The 21,933-nt window shown below is 44.7% G+C and overlaps 1 protein-coding gene across 2 annotated transcripts; it reads right to left on the bottom strand.

Moving 5' to 3' along the window:
* Positions 1 to 1,634: 1,634 nt before the first annotated feature.
* Positions 1,635 to 20,210, bottom strand: gpr161b (G protein-coupled receptor 161b). 2 transcript variants are annotated; one of them, XM_014164528.3, is made up of 6 exons: positions 19,820 to 20,210; positions 15,543 to 15,951; positions 12,879 to 13,609; positions 10,383 to 10,490; positions 9,487 to 9,606; positions 1,635 to 5,436 (listed from the first exon to the last, which is right to left on the bottom strand). In XM_014164528.3, the coding sequence occupies exons 2-6, from the start codon at positions 15,905 to 15,907 to the stop codon at positions 5,159 to 5,161; spliced, it is 1,602 nt and encodes a 533-aa protein (XP_014020003.1). In that variant the 5' UTR covers positions 15,908 to 15,951; positions 19,820 to 20,210; the 3' UTR covers positions 1,635 to 5,158. The 2 variants fall into 2 exon arrangements, with proteins under 2 accessions (XP_014020003.1, XP_014020004.1); XM_014164529.3 differs by lacking the exon at positions 19,820 to 20,210 and adding an exon at positions 19,685 to 19,813.
* Between the last annotated feature and the right edge of the window lie 1,723 nt (positions 20,211 to 21,933).

The following is a 21,933-nucleotide window of genomic DNA, read 5'->3' as shown; positions in this document are numbered from 1 at the left end:
TTCCACAGGGATGCTGTCCCATGTTGACTCCAATGCTTCCCACAGTTATCAATTTGGCTAGATGTCCTTTGGGTGGTGGATCATTATTGATACCCAGCAGCGTTGCAGTTATTGACACTCAAACCGGTGCGCCTGGCACCTACTACCATACCCCATTCAAAGGCACTTAAATATTTTCTCTTGCCAATTCACCCTCTGAATGGCACACATACACAATCCATGTCTCAAGGCTTAAAACTTATTTAACCTGTCTCCTCCCCTTCATCTACACTGATTTGAAGTGGACTTAACAGGTAACATCGATAAGGGATCATAGCTTTCCACCTTGCACAGTCTGTCATGGAAAGAGCAGGTGTTCTTAATGTTTTGTACACTATATACATGGAAATAGAAGTGACCGGTAGCAGGATAACAGATGGATATTAATATATACAGGTGAACAGGAGTAATAGGAATCAGAAGCAGGATAACATGGATATGTACTAATGGCAATCAATGAAAAGCAGTGTAGTGGTAGTAATACATCTAATCAATAATCATTTTAGCAGAGGCGTAGGTGTGTTGGCCAGGGGATGGAAGCTGTTGAGTCTGTTGGTCTGAGCCTTGATGCACCAGTACCGTCTGAGAGCATGGAGAACAGTCCATGTCTCAGGTGGCTGGAGTCTTTGGAAATTTTTCGGGCCTCTCTAAGACTACCTTGCATGTACGTCCTGGGTGGCTGGGAGCTCTACCCCAGTGATGCGCTGGGCAGTCCGCACCACCCTCTGTAGGGCCTTCCGGTCAAGGGGCGGCGCAGTTGCCATGCCAGATGGGGATACAACCAGTCAGGATGCTCTCGCTGGAGCAGCTGTAAAAGTTCCTATGGATCTGTGCTAAATCGTTTCAGCCTCCTGAGGGAGAAGAGGCACTGCTGTGCCTTCATGACTGTGCTGGAGTGAGAGGACCAGTCATCAGTGACGTGGACACCAAGGAACTTGAAGCTCTTGACGCTCTCCACTGCAGCCCCGATGTTGATGGGGGTGTGCACCCGCTCCTGTTTCCTGACATTCTAGGTGGGAGAGGGCATAGTTAAGAATTAAGATTGCGTTGTCTGTAGATCTGTTGGGGTGGTATGCAAATTGGAGTTGGTCCAGGGTATCTGGGATGATGGAGTTGATGTGTGCCATGACCAGCCTTTCAAAGCACTTCATTAGTACAGATGTGAGTGCTACAGGGTGGTAGTCATTGTGGCAGGATGCCTTAAGAGTTTTTGGGGACAGGAATGATGGTAATCAGCTCGAAACGTGGGGATTACAGACTGGGACACGGAGGTTGAAAATGTCTGCCAGCCTGCCAGCTGGACTCCCTGGAATACTGTCTGGGCCTGCGGCCTTACGAGTGTTGACCCGTTTAAAAACCTTACGTCAGCCTCGGAGAGAGATCACCTAAATCCTCCAGATTTGACCCTCATGCAGGGCTCTGTTGTTTTTGTCTAAGCGTGCATAAAAAGGACTTTGTGATTCAATGTATTTGGTTACAGAGTATTGCAAGACATTGGCAAGATTAAACTGAATCTGGGAGTCATGGCAGTGAGCAAAATGATAGAAATCTTGAAATATTGTTTCCCAGCCAACTAAAACACAGAAAGCTTCTGCTATATATAAAACAACTTTAATACAACAGTACAAAATGTCTTAGGGCGGGATTCAGTCCAAATCACGGAAGATCGGCTTTAAAATGTAAAGGTAATTTCCGATTGAGCAAACATACGCATCGTTTACCATGTATGCAGTCTCTGCGAACGCGGGAACACTGCCTTTAAATTTAAATCACGCTATAAATGCGGATCTTTTACGATATGGAATGAATTCAGCCCTTAGTGGAAATCAAAAGTGTACAATACCTTACGTTCTGGAGTATTGCTGTAACAATGCAGTACCATACTGGGACAGTGACACACAGATAAATACAGATATACACCGATGGCCAGTTTATTAGGTACAACACCCTTTTCATAAATGGTTCACTTCTACTGACAGTGAGTCACGTGTCCGTGGCTTGCTATATAAAGCAGACAGACAGGCATTGAGAAATTCAGATACTGTTTGATTGAACGTTCAAATGGGCAAAACAAGTGACCTAAGCGACTTTGAGCGTGGTATGATCGTTGGTGATTATGCGCGCCGGTTCCAGTATCTCAGAAATGGCCGGCTTTCTGGGTTTTTCACGCACGACAGTGTCTAGGGTCTACCTAGAATGGTGCGACCCAACAACAACAAAAATTCAGTCAGCAGCAGTCCTGTGGGAGAAAACAGCTCGATGATGAGAGGTCGAATGGCAAGAATCATGCAAGCTAACAGGCAGGCCACAAACAGGCAAATGACAGCGCAGTACAACAGCGGTGTGCAGAACGGCATCTTGGAAAGCACAACTCGTCAGTTCTTGTCACGGATATTGAAGAATATGACCACACCAGGTTCCACTCCTATCAGCTAAAAACAAAAAGAAGCAGCTCCTGTGGGAACGCGATCAACACTGGACAATTGAATGGAAAAACGTTGCCTGGTCCGAAGAATCCCGGTTCCTGTTGAGTCATGCCGATGGCAGAGTCAGGATTTGGTGTCAGCAGCATGAGTCCATGGTCCCATCCTGCCTGGTGTCCACGGTACAGGCTGGTGGCAGTGGTGTAATGGTGTGGGGATTTCTTTCCTGGCTAACGTTAGATCCCTCGATACCAATTGAACAATGCTTCTATACCCCAAAGAATTCAGGCTGTTCTGGAAGCAAAAGGTGGGTCCCGACCCGGTACTAGATGCATGCACCTAATAAACTGGCCGCTGAGTGGAACACTCAGTTCTGAGGTAAACACCCCAAATTGCTAATAGGATCGACAGTGATTCTCTCAGGGTGAGAAATGGTGCTCTAGTGAAGTGATTCAGAATGTATAACATGTTAGATATGTGATGATAACTATAGTGTTTGAACAAGGGATGGTAACCTTAGCCTGGCTTCAGATCAGTATGTGCTTGAAAGCACAGTCAGAGGCGTTGACTAAAGCAGCACTTACAGATCTGGGACCAGGCTAGGTGTCCCTCGCTACAGGGACATAGAGAGCCCACATGACATGTACCAGAAATCCTAACCAACAGAGTAAAATTTTTGAAAAATACAGTAAGTGGCTTCATGGTGTCCTATTATGTGCTTGACTTTGTCAGTCTGATAAAATACCACAGTCCTGCAAAGCCTGCAGCTCACCCACACTAGGACCACTGTAGAGTAATACTGACAGGAGAGATACACTACATGACCAAAAGTATGTGGACACCTGCTCCTCAAAAATCTAATTCCAAAATCATGGCCATTAAAATGGAGTTGGTCCCCCTTTGGTGCTACAACAGCCTCCCATGTTCTGGGAAGGCTTTCCACTAGACATTGGAACATTGCTACTGGGACTTGCTTCCAATCAGCCACAAGAGCATTAGTGAGGTCGGGCACTGGTGTTGGGCGATTAGGCCTGGCTCGCAGACAGCATTCCAATTCATCCCAAAGGTGTTTGATGGGGTTGAGGTCAGGGCTCTGTGCAGACCAGTCAAGTTCTTCCACACCGATCTTGACAAACCATTTCTGTGTGGACCTCGCTTTGTGCACGGTGGCATTGTCATGCTGAAACAGGCAAGGGCCTTCCCCAAACTGTTGGCACAAAGTTGGAAGCACAGAATTGTCTAGAATGTCATTGTATGCTATAGCGTTAAGATTTCCCTTCACTGGAACTAAGGGGCCTAACCCGAACCATGAAAAACAGCCCAAGACCATTATTCCTCCTCCACCAAACTTTACAGTTGGCACTACGCATTGGGGCAGGTAGCGTTCTCCTGGAATCCTATGACGGAGCCACGTTGAAAGTCACTGAGCTCTTCAGTAAGGCCATTCAACTGCCAATGTTTGTCTATGAAGATTGCACGGTTGTGTGCTCGATTTTATACACCTGTCAGCAACGGGTTTGGCTGAAATAGCCGAATCCACTAATTTGAAGGGGCCATTCTACTGCCAATGTTTGGCTATGGACATTGCACGGCTATGTGCTCGATTTTATACACCTGTCAGCAATGGGTTTGGCTGAAATAGCCGAATCCACTCATTTGAAGGGGCCATTCTACTGCCAATGTTTGGCTATGGACATTGCGCGGCTGTGTGCTCGATTTTATACACCTGTCAGCAATGGGTTTGGCTGAAATAGCCGAATCCACTAATTTGAAGGGGTGTCCACATACTTTTGTGTGTGTGTGTATATATATATATAGTGTACTTGATAAGTCACGGCTTTCCAAAACAACATACAAATCAGAAGGGGACGGATTCATACTCTGGGTACTGCATTATTCAAGTGCATTCAAATGTACATTATCTTCTAGGGCATGTTTTCACATGTCATACTGTGAAATGTTGAAGTATACAGGAAGTTGGTCCTCTGCTCCAAAAGCATTACAGCTACTGAGAACCAGGAAGTTCTCCTCCCGGGAATACCTGGCCACGTTCAGTTGGCAAATGTTGTAGATAGAAATGTCATGAATAGAACTGACATGATCCCTTACTTGACATGTCATTGAGGCATGTTTGTTCTACATAACACATTTCTATATAAACGTTCCACAACGTTGTTCCCTGCTGAACGCACCCCCCGTCTAATACTACACAACAGACTTATCTGTTCACACCAGCAAGAGGCAGTCTTTAAGCATGGAAAGAAAATGAGGAATAAGTGGCTTAAGATATTATCATAGGCATAAACAAAAGCTTTCCAATGAAAATACAAACATTGAACCGTCAAGATACAGTAGTTGAGGCTTCCTATTTAACAGAGGTGTATATATAGTACAACTAGCAAGGCACTCAATATATGGCACGCATTTGGTCCAAAAATGTCCTTAGTGTGTCTATTGCTATTTAAGATTTCAACGTATGAAAATTGGTCATTGGGCCCACTTGTTGATGTGAAGTATCTATTCACATGAGAATAGATACAGAGGCATGCACTGTAATTGGCAGAAACCTTGCATTGTTATAAATGTCTATTTTAAATATATACACTGTGCGTACTGAGTTCAAAGATTATAAAGTATGCAATGCCCAATGTACCATAAACTCTTAGGTACCTAAAAGAAGAAAAGGGATATTTGTTCTATGCATTCTCCCTCTCTTGGTCTTCTCTGTCGTCTTTGACGATCCCTTCATCGATGCTCTCCAGCCTCAGTCTCTGACCGTCAAGGTAACGGGGCCTCTGTGCCCCCCTCGCCGCAGCCGCAAACAACACCCCAGATAGGGGTGTGTCCTCGCCAAAGAGGGTGAGCTTAGCGTCGCTTTCGATGGCCCTGGCCAGGCAGGAGGCGAAGGTGTCCAGAGATTTGTGTATCTCTACTTGGACCTGGACAGTAGAGGGAATGGTGGTGCTCTCTGCAGCTGAGAGGAAAAGGAACAGAAATTGAGTTATCGGGTCGTCCTTGCATTAAATAGTTACAGCACTATTACAATGAATGGTGATGAAGACCTGATGCGAAATTGCTCCAATAAATATTGAACACATTTACACAGAAGTCTGTTTGCTCAAATGCCTAAGTGGAACGGATGTACAAGTGACAGGAAGTTTGAGTCTTTTTACTGGCTCAAATCTTTTAGACTCATTTCATTAATTAATTTTCATAATTTTTCATTTCATAAATTCTGTAACCATAAAAGTCTTGGTTTCATGCATGTTAACATCAGAAGCCTCCTCCCTAAGTTTGTTTTATTCACTGCTTTAGCACACTCTGCCAACCCTGATGTCTGAATCCTGGCTTAGGAAGGTCACCAAAAATTCTGAAATTTCCATCCAACTACAACATTTTCCTCCAAGATAGAACTGCCAAAGGGGGCCAAAGTTGCAATCTACTGCAGAGATAGCCTGCCAGAGTTCTGTCATGCTATCCAGTTCTGTGCCCAAACAGTTTGAGCTTCTACTTTTAAAAATCCACCTTTCCAGAAATAAGTCTCTCACTGTTGCTGCTTGTTATAGACCCTCCTCTAGGGCACGGCTGTGCCCTAGACACCATATGTGAATGAATTGCCCCCCATTTATCTTCAGAGTACTGTTAGGTAACCTAAACTGGGATATGCTTAACACCCCGGCCATCCGACAATCAAAAGATATATGCCCTCAAATCTCACACATATTATCAAGGAACCTACCAGGTACAACCCTAAATCTGTAACACAGGCACCCTAATAGATATCATCCTGACCAACCTGCCCTCCAAATACACCTCTGCTGTCTTCAACCAGGATCTCAGCAATCACTGCCTCACGCCCTGCGTCCGTAATGGGTCCGCGGTCAAACGACCACCCCTCATCACTGTCAAACGCTTCCTAAAACACTTCAGCGAGCAGGCCTTTCTAATCGACCTGGCCCTGGTATCCTGGAAGGATATTGACCCCATTCCGTCAGTAGAGGATACCTGGTTGTTCTTTAAAAGTGCTTTCCTCACCATCTTAAATAAGCGTGCCCCATTCAAAAAATGTTGAACTAAGAACAGATATAGCCCTTAGTTCACTCCAGACCTGACTGCCCTTGACCAGCACAAAAACATCCTGTGGCGTACTACATTAGCATCGAATAGCCCCCGCGATATGCAACTTTTCAGGGAAGTTAGGAACCAATATACACAGGCAGTTAGGAAAGCAAAGACTAGCTCTTTCAAACAGATATTTGCATCCTGCAGCACAAACTCCAAAAAATTCTGGGACACTGTAAAGTCAGTCCATGGAGATTAAGAGCACCTCCTCCCAGCTGCCCACTGCACTGAGGCTAGGAAACACTGTCACCACCGATACCTACGATAATCGAGAATGTCAATAAGCATTTTTCTACGGCTGGCCATGCTTTCCACCTGGCTACCCCTACCCCGGTCAACAGCACTGCATCCCCCACAGCAACTTGCCCAAGCCTCCCCCATTTCTCCTTCACCCAAATCCAGACAGCTGATGTTCTGAAAGAGCTGCAAAATATGGACCCCTACAAATCAGCTGGGCTAGACAATCTGGACCCTCTCTTTCTAAAATTATCCGCCGCAATTGTTGCAACCTCTATTACTAGCCTGTTCAACCTCTCTTTTGTATCGTCTGAGATCCTAAAGATTGGAAAGCTGCTGCGGTCATCCCCCTCTTCAAAGGGGGAGACACTCTAGACCCAAACTGTTATAGACCTATATCCATCCTACCCTGCCTTTCTAAGGTCTTCGAAAGCCAAGTTAACAAACAGATCACCAACCATTTCGAATCCCACCATACCTTTTCCGCTATGCAATCTGGTTTCTGAGCTGGTCTCCGAGCTGGTCATGGGTGCACCTCAGCCACGCTCAAGGTCCTAAACGATATCATAACCGCCATCGATAAAAGACAATGCTGTGCAGCCGTATTCATCGACCTGGCCAAGGCTGTCAATCACCGCATTCTTATCAGCAGACTCAACAGCCTTGGTTTCTCAAATGACTGCCTCGCCTGATTCACCAACTACTTCTCAGAGTTTAGTGTATCAAATTGGAGGGCCTGTTGTCTGGACCTCTAACAGTCTATGGAGGTGCCACAGGGTTCAATTCTCGGGCCGACTCTTTTTCTCTGTATACATCAATGATGTCGCTCTTGCTGCTGGTGATTCTCTGATCCACCTCTACGCAGACGACACCATTCTCTATACTTTTGGCCCTTCTTTGGACACTGCCTCTAGACAAACCTCCAGACAAGCTTCAATGCCATACAACACTCCTTCCGTAGCCTCGAACTGCTCTTAAATGCAAGCAAAACTAAATGCATGCTCTTCAACCGATCGCTGCCCGCCCGTCTAGCATCACTACTCTGGACGGTTCTGACTTAGACTATGTGAACATCTACAAATACCTAGGTGTCTGGTTAGACTGTAAACTCTCCTTCCAGACTCACACTAAGCATCTCCAATCCAAAATTAAATCTAGAATCGGCTTCCTATTTTGCAACAAAGCATCCTTCACTCATGCTGCCAAACATACCCTCGTAAAACTGACTATCCTACCGATCCTTGACTTCGGCGATGTCATTTACAAAATAGCCTCCAACACTCTACTCAGCAAATTGGATGTAGTCTATCACAGTGCCATCCGTTTTGTCACCAAAGCCCCATATACTACCCACCACTGCGACCTGTAAGCTCTCGTTGGCTGGCCCTCGCTTCATATTCGTCGCCAAACCCACTGGCTCCAGGTCATCTATAAGTATCTGCTAGGTAAAGCCCCGCCTTATCTTAGCTCACTGGTCACCATAGCGGCACCCACCCGTAGCACACGCTCCAGCAGGTATATTTCACTGGTCACCCCCAAAGCCAACTCTTCCTTCGGCCGCCTTTCCTTCCAGTTCTCTGCTGCCAATGACTGGAATGAATTGCAAAAATCACTGAAGCTGGAGACTCATATCTCCCTCACTAAATTTAAGCATCAGCTGTCAGAGCAGCTTACCGATCATTGCACCTGTACATAGCCCATCTGAAAATAGCCCACCCAACTTATTTTTTGCACCCCAGTATCTCTACTTGCACATTCATCTTCTGCACATCTATCACTCCAGTGTTAAATTGCTAAATTGTAATTATTTCGCCACTATGGCCTATTTATTGCCTTACTACATTTGCACACACTGTATATAGACTTTTCTATTGTGTTATTGATTGTATGTTTGTTTATCCCATGTGTAACTCTGTGTTGTTTGTGTCGCACTGCTTTGCTCTATCTTGGCCAGGTCACAGTTGTAAATTAGAACTTGTTCTCAACTGGCCTACCTGGTTAAATAACGGTGAAATAAATACATTTAAAAAAAATTGATTCAGTAATGCCCAAAGCACACAGGATCCCCTACCAGCGACCTAAAAACTTGAAAGAATCATGATTCTACAAGCCTCTCGTTCACCATAGGGGCCTTATTGGCATCTTCCCTGTGGCTCAGTTGGTAGAGCATGGTGTTTGCAACGCCAGGGTTGTGGGTTCGATTCCCACAGGGGGACAGTATGTAGAAGGAAAAAAAATGCATGAAATGAAATGTATGCATTCACTACTGTAAGTCGCTCTGGATAAGAGCGTCTGCTAAAATGACTAAAATGTAAATTGGAGCTGTCCCTTTAAGCCTATTTTTGTGAACTCAATTAACGCTTAATTTTTTGCGCAGTGTGAACACTCCAAAGGAACTCAGACCCCTCAAAAGAGCCCCCAAAGCGAATCGAACTGAGAACATCTAGAGAGGTGGTCCCTTGTTTAGGACAATGCGAACGCAAAGCTCCCCATAAAATTATTTATTGATAGCTTTGAATCGAGGTCTAGATGCGACCGCCACCGTACTACTTTGACTCTTGGCGGAATACAATTGCTTGACTGCCGCGAGGGAAATAAGCACAATATTGTTCGAACTGCAGCAACCCCCCAAACATTTCATTCTCGAGTGAAAACGGACAGGTACCTTTGGAATTCTGCTGTTGTTCGTCTTCAAAGGTGACCGAGCTCCGCCTCTTTACGGCCACGCTTCCAATGTGGGAAGAGCCATCTGTGGAGAAGGTGTCAAGCAGCATGACGTCTGTACCTGTATGGGGAACGGGGGGGGGGATTTCAGCAGAGATTAAGGAACCAAAAGATGCACAGCAGACAGACACTAAAGAAAATAAATCCTATTGTACTTACAATGTGCGTCTTCTCTAAATGAATCCGAACGACTCAAAATAGTATTAAATCAGGTAACTCAGTTGGTAGAACATGGCGGTTCGATTCCCAAGGGGGACCAGTATAAGGAAAAAAGTATGAAAATAATAAGACCGCCTCTATAAGAGTGTCTGCTAAATGACAAAAAATGTAAAATGTGAGAAAAAAAAAGTGTGTGAATGCCTGTGATGACGCCTGTTGAGTCTGCACCAATGAGGAGCATCACACACACGACAGATGATTACACATGATAATACAGTACACACCCTACCATCTACCCTCTGCAAAGACATGAGCCACAAACTAGGAATCTGGGCTGATCAGAACACAGCTGAGGGATGATGATGATGATGATACAACAGAACAGAGAATATTTATCAGCAATGAAGCCCTATGGGGGCAGTTTTAAAAGGTCCTGGAAGACCAGGGGCGTATTCATTATGTTTCAAAACATTTATTCAATGGAAGCAAATGAAAAAGGGAGGGACCCCGTTTGGTTCTTAAACGGTAAACCGTTTCCACAATGAATATGCCCCAGCTATATCTGTACTGTTCAGTACGTTCAGACACTGCATTTCGACTAGGACTTAAAGGCCTTGTTTGAATCGTCTTATGGAAACAGTGTCGTGTCTTTGCCATCTTCCTGTGTGCGCCACTCACATGAGTCCTGAGTGAAACTGAAGCCAGTGTCTCCAGTGCTGCTGCCGGGGGCCAGAAGCTGCCCTCCTCCCACCAACATGGCCGTCAGGTGAGGGGACATGCCCAGGTCTGCAGGAAGAAACACAACAGCAGGGTCAAATATACAACGCCATACAATTAGGGCTGGAACAATTATGTATAATCGTATAACCAACGGTTACGGATGAAGACAGTGATGAAAATAAAATAACCGTCATAGGTGTTTGTTCCACAATTGGTTGAGTGAAGACGGGACAGACGCCCATTCATGCATTAGTGTCACTTTCTGCGGTAACATGGAATCTTACCAACGTGATTCAACATTTTTTTTCTCCTTACTGAAATAAGCAAGGAGTTTTCGGTTGCCTAGGCAAAGCCCCTTCCCTGCAGCAGCACACATAGAAATATAATGAATAGAACGGCTTGGAACCTCTAGCCCTGGCCATTTGACTGGTAGTTTACCCTCACAATGGCTGCCTGGTATTGCGACGCAATAATTTCCATGGTAATGCAGAATGTTAATTCAAATGATGTTCAGTTGAATCAACAAATCACAGCACATACAGTGGGGCAAAAAAGTATTTAGTCAGCCACCAATTGTGCAAGTTCTCCCACTTAAAAAGATGAGAGAGGCCTGTAATTTTCATCATAGGTACACTTTAACTATGACAGACAAAATGAGGAAAGAAAATCCAGAAAATCACATTGTAGGATCTTTTATGAATTTATTTACAAATTATGGTTGAAAATAAGTATTTGGTCAATAACAAAAGTTGATCTCAATACTTTGTTATATACCCTTTGTTGGCAATGACACAGGTCAAACGTTTTCTGTAAGTCTTCACAAGGTTTTCATACACTGTTGCTGGTATTTTGGCCCATTCCTCCATGTAGATCTCCTCTAGAGCAGTGATGTTTTGGGGCTGTCGCTGGGCAACACGGACTTTCAACTCCCTCCAAAGATTTTCTATGGGGTTGAGATCTGGAGACTGGCTAGGCCACTCCAGGACCTTGAAATGCTTCTTACGAAGCCACTCCTTCGTTGCCCGGGCGGTGTGTTTGGGATCATTGTCATGCTGAAAGACCCAGCCACGTTTCATCTTCAATGCCCTTGCTGATGGAAGGAGGTTTTCACTGAAAATCTCACGATACATGGCCCCATTCATTCTTTCCTTTACACGTATCAGTCGTCCTGGTCCCTTTGCAGAAAAACAGCCCCAAAGCATGATGTTTCCACCCCCATGCTTCACAGTAGGTATGGTGTTCTTTGGATGCAACTCAGCATTCTTTGTCCTCCAAACACGACGAGTTGAGTTTTTACCAAAAAGTTATATTTTGGTTTCATCTGACCATATGACATTCTCCCAATCCTCTTCTGGATCATCCAAATGCTCTCTAGCAAACTTCAGACGGGCCTGGACATGTACTGGCTTAAGCAGGGGGACACGTCTGGCACTGCAGGATTTGAGTCCCTGGCGGCGTAGTGTGTTACTGATGGTAGGCTTTGTTACTTTGGTCCCAGCTCTCTGCAGGTCATTCACTAGGTCCCCCTGTGTGGTTCTGGGATTTTTGCTCACTGTTCTTGTGATCATTTTGACCCCACGGGGTGAGATCTTGCGTGGAGCCCCAGAACGAGGGAGATTATCAGTGGTCTTGTATGTCTTCCATTTCCTAATAATTGCTCCCACAGTTGATTTCTTCAAACCAAGCTGCTTACCTATTGCAGATTCAGTCTTCCCAGCCTGGTGCAGGTCTACAATTTTGTTTCTGGTGTCCTTTGACAGCTCTTTGGTCTTGGCCATAGTGGAGTTTGGAGTGTGACTGTTTGAGGTTGTGGACAGGTGTCTTTTATACTGATAACAAGTTCAAACAGGTGCCATTAATACAGGTAACGAGTGGAGGACAGAGGAGCCTCTTAAAGAAGAAGTTACAGGTCTGTGAGAGCCAGAAATCTTGCTTGTTTGTAGGTGACCAAATACTTATTTTCCACCATAATTTGCAAATAAATTCATTAATAATCCTACAATGTGATTTTCTGGATTTTTTTTCTAATTTTGTTTGTCATAGTTGACGTGTACCTATGATGAAAATTACAGGTCTCTCTCATCTTTTTAAGTGGGAGAACTTGCACAATTGGTGGCTGACTAAATACTTTTTTGCCCCACTGTATTGATGGGTATACTTCCTGCTTTACTCTTATCGGTACACTCGCAATAGCAGCCAGTCCACCCATTATGCCATCATTGACTTGAATGGGAATGCCCATACGTAATGACCGTCACAGCCCTACATACAACACAATGTAACACAGTCAACTTAACTATTAACACAACAGCAGGGTCAGCCATACAACACAACAGAACAAGATTTTATGTTGCACCAGTAAGGTTGTGCTGATTTTCAGCACACAAAGCTAGTTCAAAACCTCATCCATCCTCAGCCTCAATCTAACAGCTACAGCCCCCTCCCCGTGCTCACCTGTGATGCGGTTGGAGATGCTGAAGAGGCGTGACGTGCGGTGGCGTGTGGCGAACGACTCCACGCGGTAGTAGCGATCCCCGAAGCACATGCCCAGCAGTTCCTTGCGCACAGTCTTGTTCCACAGGCCGTAGATGAGCGGGTGGCAGACGGCGCTGCAGAAGGACAGCCAGGCCACCAGGGTCTCCAGGCCCTGGGACACGCTGCCCTGACCCCACAGGGCCTCTGTACACACCACCCCCACGTAGGGGCCCCAGGTCACCAGGAAGGTCCCGATCACCACCATAATGGTGACGAAAGCCTTGCACTGGCTCCCAGCATACACTAAACTCCACCGGCTTCCGTTGGACGACGTGGACGTAGATGAGTTTTTACGCTGGTCGTTCCTCTGAGCACCCGATGACGTTTCCTCTGAAGACGCGACCGTCGTCCCACAATGCACCTTGCGGGCTTTGAGGCGTGCCACGCGGAAGATTACGCCGTAGCAGGCCAACATGGCGAGCAGCGGCGGCAGGCTGCACCAGGTGACCCAGAAGGCGGTGTAGGCAGGGGTGCGGTGCCAGGCCGCCACGCATGTCCACTTGAAGCGGTCGAACTCGAAGGAGGACCAGCCGAAGAGGGGTGGCAGGCAGCCCACCAGGGAGTGCAGCCACACATAGGCGATTGCCACCACCGCCCGGTTGCCTGTGATCTTCATGGGGTAGATCATGGGGTACAGTACCGCATAGTACCTGTGGGCACAATGATAATGTCATTATCAAATCCATCAGTGTAACAAAATATCAAAAAATGATTGCACACAATATGATAGATCGTGAGGCAATGGAGAAAAAAAACATTGGAGTTAGGGAATCCTACATACATTTTTACGTGCAAGGAATTTCCACCCAAAAAGTATGTCCCTGGAATGAGCAGCATAACAACCACCCAGACAGGAAGTGACAGGGATTTTTAGGCTACGGTCACAGAGCCTCCATGTATGGCAAAAGTTAGGAGACGCTTAATGGAAGATGGAATTAAAATAGAATTAAAAGTTAAGGGAGAAAGATGGGCTACAACAACCAAGAGCCAACAGGTAGGCCTCTACTTAATTTTCTGAATGGAGTTGTTGTTACAATGAGAAAGCGCATGACTGCAGCCTCAACTAGCCTTGCTAGCTAATATTAACTAGCTCCTCCTGGTTTGATGCAGTCAAGACAGGTACTACGTATTGGATGTTAAATAACCTATACTGAACAAAAATATAAACGCAACATGCAACAATTTCATGACTAGGAATACAGATACAAATATGTTGGTCACAGATACCTTACAAAAAAGGTAGGGGCATGGATTAGAATCTGGTGTGATCACCATTTGCCTCATGCAGTGCGACATCTCTCGCATAGAGTTGATCAGGCTGTTGATTGTGGCCTGTGCAATGTTGTCCCACTCCTCTTCAATGGCTGTGCGAAGTTGCTGGAAATTGAACATGCTGTCGTACACGGAGATCCAGAGCATCCCAAACTTGCTCAATGAGTGACATGTCTGGCGAGTATGCAGCCCATGGACATTTTCAGCTTCCGTGTATTGTGTACAGATCCTTCCGACATTGGGCCGTGCATCATCAGGCTGAAACATGAGGTGATGGCGCCAGATGAATGGCACAACAATGGGCCTCAGGATCTCATCACTGTATCTCTGTGCATTCTAATTGGCATCGATAAAATTATAATTGTGTGTTCGTTGTCCGTAGCTTATGCCAGCACATACCATAACCCCACTGCCACCATGGGGCACTGTTCACAACGTTGACATCAGCAAACCACTCGCCAACACAACGCCATACACGTGGTCTGCGGTTGGTAGGCCGGTTGGACATACTGCCAAATTCTAAAAAATTACCTTGAAGGCGGCTTATGGTCGAGAAATTAACATTCAATTCTCTGGCAACAGCTCTGGTGGACATTCCAGCAGTCAGCATACCAATTGCACACTCCCTCAAAACTTGAGACATCTGTGTTAGAGTGGCCTTTTATTGTCCCCAGCACAATATGCACCAGTGTAATGATCATGGTGTTTAATCAGCTTCTTGATATGCCACACCTGTTAGGTGGATGGATTATTTTGGTAAAGGAGAAATGCTCACTAACAGAGATGTAAATACATTTGTGCACAAAATGTGAAAGAAATACACTTTTTGTGCATATGGAAAATTTCAGGGATCTTTTATTTCAGCTCATGAAACATGGGACCAACACTTTACATGTTGCGTTTATATTCTTGTTCAGTGTAGATATGGCAACTATTATTCTACTATAGTGCGAGTCAGCTTGTTGGATGGTTGCCGTCTCTCGTCTCTCCCTCCTTCCTGTATCACTCGCTGACAGTATGGCCCCTCCCCCGCCTGCTAGAGCAGCACCGCTCCCTCCTCTCGTGCTTTATCTGCTGCTTCCCTCACTTGGCTTGGATCGGGCCAGGTCTGGATCTGATCAGGTATATACAGAACGGGTCTCTATATTTAAAACATGTATTTATGCATATCGGATCCGGGTGGGAAAACCACAGGTCCATTTCGGAACGGGTACAACTTTTTGGACCTGTGAACACCTCCAGCACAACATCCCCAACAAACATACTGTACCTTGCAAGCAGCCATCCTAGTGTAGGGGTACTATCACTGACCTGTCAATGGCGATGGCCCCCAGGGTGAGCATACTGGCCGAGCTGATGAGCAGGTAGATCAGGGCGGTAAAGTTGCACCACACCACACCAAACACCCACTCCCGCCGCGCTGAGCTCACTGCCACAAAGGGCAACACCAGCACTGACAGCAGCAGGTTGGACAGGGTCAGGCTGAACACAAACTTGTTGCTGGGTGTGAGGAGGTAGGGCCTGCGGTACAGGGTGGCCACGATGAGGAAGTTGCCCAGGCAGGCCAGGAGGGCGATGGTGACGATGAACACTGACTCCAGCACCACCGGGCCCCCGCCAGCGTCCCACGCAGCTGTGGCGTTTCCCACAGTGGAGACATTCCCGCTAGCATTCATGGTGAGAGACTGGGCTGCCGGAGGAGACAGGGCATACCAGGGGACTAGAGGGAGGGGAGAGGATAGGGTTAGAATGAACAACCACAGGCTTGGAGTTGAGGTTAGTCGGGGTTGAAGCCTCGAGGGTTCAAATGTAGTTTTCCCAGACACTGACCCAAGGTCAGTTTTGCATTTTATCAAAGTTTTATTGTCACGTGCACAGCTTACAGCAGGTGTAAAACAGTGAAATGCTTAGCCTGACGACTCACACTAAATTATTCAGCTGCTCTGTCGTCCGCTACATACTTTAGTCTGAAACTGCCATCATTGAAGTCATTTGTGGTGACGAGGGGCGTTGTACAATTGTAAGTCATCAGCGATTGGATTGTCTCTAACCAATCAGAGTATCAAAGCCAATGAAACATTTTCAAACCACCACTTTACCCACACCTGTTCTGCTCTCGCCCAACCCATCGGATTCTGGACCAATCAGACGGCCCGGAATGTGTTTAAATTTGATGAAGGGTCGTGCAGGTATTTAGATCCAGACTCATTGCAGAGAAGAAACGAATGTCTGTGGCTAGCATTTGGCCAGAGAAAGGAGTCTGGACAGTCAGGCAATAAAATGCTTACTTGCGAGCTCATCCCAACAGAGCAGTAATACATGAAAAAAAACACACAAGAAATACAAAAAAATTGTGAGAATGCAGTTATATACAGGTCAGTGCCAGTACCATTATTAGAATGTGCAGGGGTAATGGACTGATTGAGGTAGTTATGTACATGTAAACAGGGGTAAAAAGTGATTGGTAGCAAGATAACTATGAATGATAGTAATAATCAATATAGCAGCACCATAAGTGGTGAGTGGATGTGTGCATGGTGATGAGTGTGTGTGTACACTGAGTTTACAAAACATTAAAGATACCTGCTCTTTCCATGACATAGACTGACCAGGTGGCAGCTATGATCCCTTATTGATGTCACTTGTTAAATCCACTTCAATCAGTGTAGATGAAGGGAAGGAGACAGGTTAAAGAAGGAATTAAAGCCTTGAGACATGGATTGTGTATGTGACATGACAGGGTGAATGGGCAAGATAAAATATCTAAACGCCTTTGAACTGGGTATGGCAACGTAGAAATAGTTGTTGAATCCTCTAATTTTCCCCATTTCATAGTTATCCTTTCGCTACAAATTTCAAGTCTGCCAGTTCTCGGTTTCAATGGCATCCTCCACTAGCCTCCACCCCCTTCTCAGTCTGTGGGTGATCTGTTATGGGTGTTCGTTTTTATGCAAGACAGTTGCATTTGCTTTCACATTCAACATTGATACAAATAGCCTACGTCGACGAGTGAAACAAGAAGTTTGTTGCTGTAATAAAAAAAAATAGGCTAACTAGCACATAAGGCAATTTCTACACATTTGGTTAGTTTCGTTAATGTTCAAAATATTGCACACAAACTATTTTAATGTCTACACTGAGTTTACAAAACATTAAGGATACCTACTCTTTCCATGACTGACCAGGTGAAAGCTATGATCCTTATTGATGTCATTTCAATCAGTATAGAAGGGGAGGAGACAGGTTAAAGACGAATTTCTAAGCCTTGAGACATGATTGTGTGATTCAGAGGGTGAATGGGCAAGATAAAAGATCTAAGTGCCTTTGAACTGGGTATGGTTGTAGGTGCCAGAGGCACCGGTTTGTGTCAAGAACTGCAACGCTGCTGGGTTTTTCACAAACAACAGTTTCCCGTGTGTATCAAGAATGTTCTACCACTCAAAGGACATGCAGCCAACTTGACAACTTTGGGAAGCATTGGAGTCAACATGGCCAGCATCCCTGTGGAACGCTTTCGACACCTTGTAGAGTTCTGGGGGGACACTCAATATTAGGAAGGTGTTCCTAATGTTTGGTATACTAAGTGTCAGTGTAGGTGTGTGTCTGCGTGGGTAAATCCCTGTGTATGAACATTGAGTCAGTGCTGATGGTCTGTGGGTGAGGGAGGCAGTAGTTGTTAGCTATTCAACAGTCATTAGCAATTTTGGGATGGCTGGGAGCTCGCCCCCAGTGATGCTATCGGGCCGTGGTTTCTTACATTAATGGAATAATATGGCATAGCAACACAGCCAGACAGCAAAGACAACAAGATAAGGATTTGATCCCTTGAGTCCAGACCAGAGATCCAGACTTGCGCAGCTGGAATGCAGAATAAACTTACACACCCTGTGGAATGGATGAAACTGTTTTCCTTCAATCCGTGACCTATAAATAATACCTAGTTATCAAATTGTATGGCTATATACAGGGAGTGCCAGCAGGAGTCGATGTAGTTAGATGTATAGCTAACTATATTGCGCTTTTACTGTCTGAATTCTTAAGTTATGTTACTTTTGTATGTGTTGCATTAGCTAGGCTTACAATTTACAGTAAGCTACAGCCTAATAATGGACTAAAGGAGACTAACGTTGCTCCTTATAGTCCAAGGACCTTACATGTTCTGTTCTGAGGCGAATTGGCTCTGGCAGCCAAATACTCCATCTAAACATGAATCTATTGTCAATTGCGGTACAGTTCTAGAAACATAAAGCCCTCTACTTCGATATCACATCAAAATAATTCCACAAATGCAAATTATACAATTAACCGGTTAACACTGTTGAAGTCGACTGTGTTTTTCAGTGACAACACGTCTGTGGCATTCGTCTTCCATTTACACACAGGTGTTCGGAGACAGATGGGTAATAAACACAGGTAGTTGATTCTGTCTTCCGTAAACAAACGAGGTAAAATGGAAACATGTCGTGTGGGAACCCTAACCCTATTAAAAAGTGTGTAGTAATTTAACCTTTTGTTTTTTGAAAATGATTTATCGCTGATATACCATACGTTCATTATGTTTCCAAAACCGTACCGAGCGCCGAGGCTATTAACAAAACTCACATGGCCCGAAGATACTATCACAGATCGAACAATGAGCCAGATGTTTCACCCAATGTATAAATCTGAAGTATGGAGATATCTGAAACATCCGGTTGGCGATTCCACTCACCACCATATATGGTGATGAGAGGAAGCCCAGTGGCTGGCAGTGGGAGAAAATGGAGCGAGAGATTTTGGCAGACATTCTGCTCATCAATGAAACGTTTGAGACCAGACAACTGTATTGAAATCAAAAATAGAGAATCTGTTACGCACAGAGTCGCCTACCTTTTGTAGACTTTACCCTTTGCCATTTTTTTTTTTTAGGAACGCAAGGGCGAATCGAGTTACTGCAGATGTGCACTTCAGAGTAGGTGTTCCCTAACGGAAATACATGCTAGAACGCACCAATAGGATCTCGCCCACCTCCTTGCTTGTTCTTCCCACTGACTCATTTGCTCCCATTGGAAAAGACAGGCTACGGTCCATCTTGGGTTAGTTATAAAAAATCTTTGATACTACTGGCAATCGGCAGTAAAGATAATTAGCGTCTATGAATTAGATAGCTGCAGCCTAGTTATTTACTGTCAACAAAACTCTGACAAACAGCTCAGGTCACCCCTTCAAAATATTAAACCCCAAACTTTCCAGATGTACTACTTTAACTACATTTGCTGTCAAGAAAGGGTTGATCGGTTGATTTTGGAGTTTGTAAAATAATTATTTATACAGACAGCACTGGGGGAGGGGTTAACGCAGACAAAAAAAAAACGAGTTTCGCATGATTGACACAGACACCGTTCACTCACTGTGTTACAAATGACAACATACATACGCTTCAATAACCTATAAAGGCCTAGGTGGCTACTTACATCATTTCTGATATTTAAAGGTTTTGAATACCGTCGTCACCCTGTAACCCTGTTTCTAGCTAGCTTCTACTAACTCGCTAGCTAAAACTTTCTCCATTGTCCTGGCAGAATCCCCACCTCCACTACTATTCTCACCTCTAGAACAGCGTTGAGGACCGTCATCTCCTACGAACTGGCAACGAAAGTTGTGTTCCTTGGCACTACAACTTTAATTCAACGTAGAAATAGTTGTTGAATTTTCCCCATTTCATAGTTATCCTTTCGCTACAAATTTCAACTCTGTCAGTTCTCGGTTTCAATGGCGTCCTCCACTAGCCTCCACTGACTGAACTCAAGTCTTCTCTGTCCTTGCTGGCGGGTCCCCCTTCTCAGTCTGTGGGTGGTCTGTTATGGGTGTTACTTGAGTTAGTTCGTTCTTAGATAGTTTTTATGCAAGACAGTTGCATTTGCGTTCACGTTGAACATTGATACAACTAGCCTACGTCGACGAATGAAACAATACGTTTGTTGCTGTAATAAAAAAATAGGCTAACTAGCGCATAAGGCTATGTCCACACATTTGGTTAGTTTCGTTAACGTTCATATCTGTAGGAATAACATTTGTGCAGTAAGTAGGCCTAATACATTATCACAGCATATTGGCTACAGTGCATTCGGAATGCATTCAGACCCCTTGACTTTTTACAAAATGTGTTACATTACATCCTTATTCTAAAATTGATTAAATAGTTTTTCCGCCTCATCAATCTACACACTACCCAATACTGGCAAAGCAAAATAAAGTTTTTAGACATTTTTGCAAATGTATTAAAAATAAAACACTGAAATATCACATTTGTATTTACTATGGAACCCCATTGGCTGCTGCAAAGGCAGCAGCTACTCTATCTGGGGTCTGGTAGAATTAAAGAAGTTATACAAATACATTACAATACATTCATTACAGAATTCACAACACACTAAGTGTGTGCCCTCAGGCCCATACTCAACTACCACATAGCTACAACACAAAATCCATGTGTGTGTATGTTATCATGTGTGTGTATGCATGTGTCTCTGGATATGTTTGTATTACTTCACAGTCCAAGCTGTTCCATAAGGTGTATTTTTACCTGATTTTTAAATCTGATTCTACTCCTTGCATCAGTTACCTGATGTGGAATAGAGTTCCATGTGCGCCTCCCATAGTCTGTTCTGGACTTGGGGACTGTGAAGAGACCTCTGGTGGCATGTCTTGTGGGGTATGCATAAGTGTCCGAGTTGTGTGTTAGTATTTAAACAGACAGCTCTGTACCTTCAGCTTGTCAACACCTCTTACGAAAACAAGTAATGATGATGTCAATCTCTCTTCCACTTTGAGCCATGAGAGATTGACATGCATGTCATTCATGTTAGCTCTCCCGGGGACTTTTAAGGGCCAGCCGTGCTGCCCTGTTCTGAGGCAACTGCAATTTTCCCAAGTCCCTCTTTGTGGCACCTGACCACACTACTGAACATTAGTCCAGGTGCGACAAAACCAGGTCCTGTAGGACATGCCTTGTTGATAGTGTTGTTAAGAATGCAGAATAGCACTTTATTATGGACAGACTTCTCCCCATCTTAGCTACTGTTGTATCAATATGTTTTGACCATGAGAGTTTACAATCCAGGGTAACTCCAAGCAGTTTAGTCACCTCAACTTGCTCAATTTCCACATTATTCATTACGAGATGTAGTTGAGGTTTAGGGTTTAGTGAATGATTTGTCCCAAATACAATGAATTATGTTTGAGAGGCTTCCATTAAAGAACACCCTCTGTGTTCTGTTAGACAAGTAACTCTTTATCCACATTATAGCAGGGGGTGTAAAGCCATAACACATCAGTTTTTCCAGCAGCAGACTATCATCGATAATGTCAAAAGCTGCACTGAAGTCTAACAAGACAGCCCCCACAATCATTTTATCATACATTTTTCTCAGCCAATCATCATTCATTTGTGTAAGAGCTGTGCTTGTTGAGTGTCCTTCTCTATATGCATACTGAAAGTCTGTTGTCAATTTGTTTACTGTGAAATAGCATTGTATCTGGTCAAACACAATTTTTTCCAGACGTTTACTAAGGGTTGGTAACAGGCTGATTGGTTGGCTATTTGAGCCAGTAAAGGGGGCTTTACTATTCTTGGTTAGCGGAATTACTTTAGCTTCCCTCCAGGCCTGAGGGCACACACTTTCTAGTAGGCTTAAATTGAAGATGTGGCAAATAGGAGTGG

This window comes from Salmo salar, chromosome 21, assembly GCF_965601325.2.
Source record: "Salmo salar chromosome 21, fSalSal1, whole genome shotgun sequence".
Lineage (NCBI taxonomy): Eukaryota > Metazoa > Chordata > Actinopteri > Salmoniformes > Salmonidae > Salmo > Salmo salar.
Note: the sequence above shows the minus strand (reverse complement) of the source record. Positions and strands in the feature narration are given on the sequence as shown.

What these genes read in the sequence shown, in the direction of transcription:
- gpr161b (XM_014164528.3), bottom strand. Translation starts at nt 15,907, where the DNA reads ATGAATGCTAGCGGGAATGTCTCCACTGTGGGAAACGCCACAGCTGCG. An exon ending in GGGGCCATCGCCATTGACAG is followed by an intron (nt 13,610 to 15,542) that starts GTCAGTGATAGT and finishes TTGTGCCCACAG; the next exon opens with GTACTATGCGGTACTGTACC. An exon ending in ACAACAGCAGAATTCCAAAG is followed by an intron (nt 5,437 to 9,486) that starts GTACCTGTCCGT and finishes TTTTCCTCTCAG; the next exon opens with CTGCAGAGAGCACCACCATT.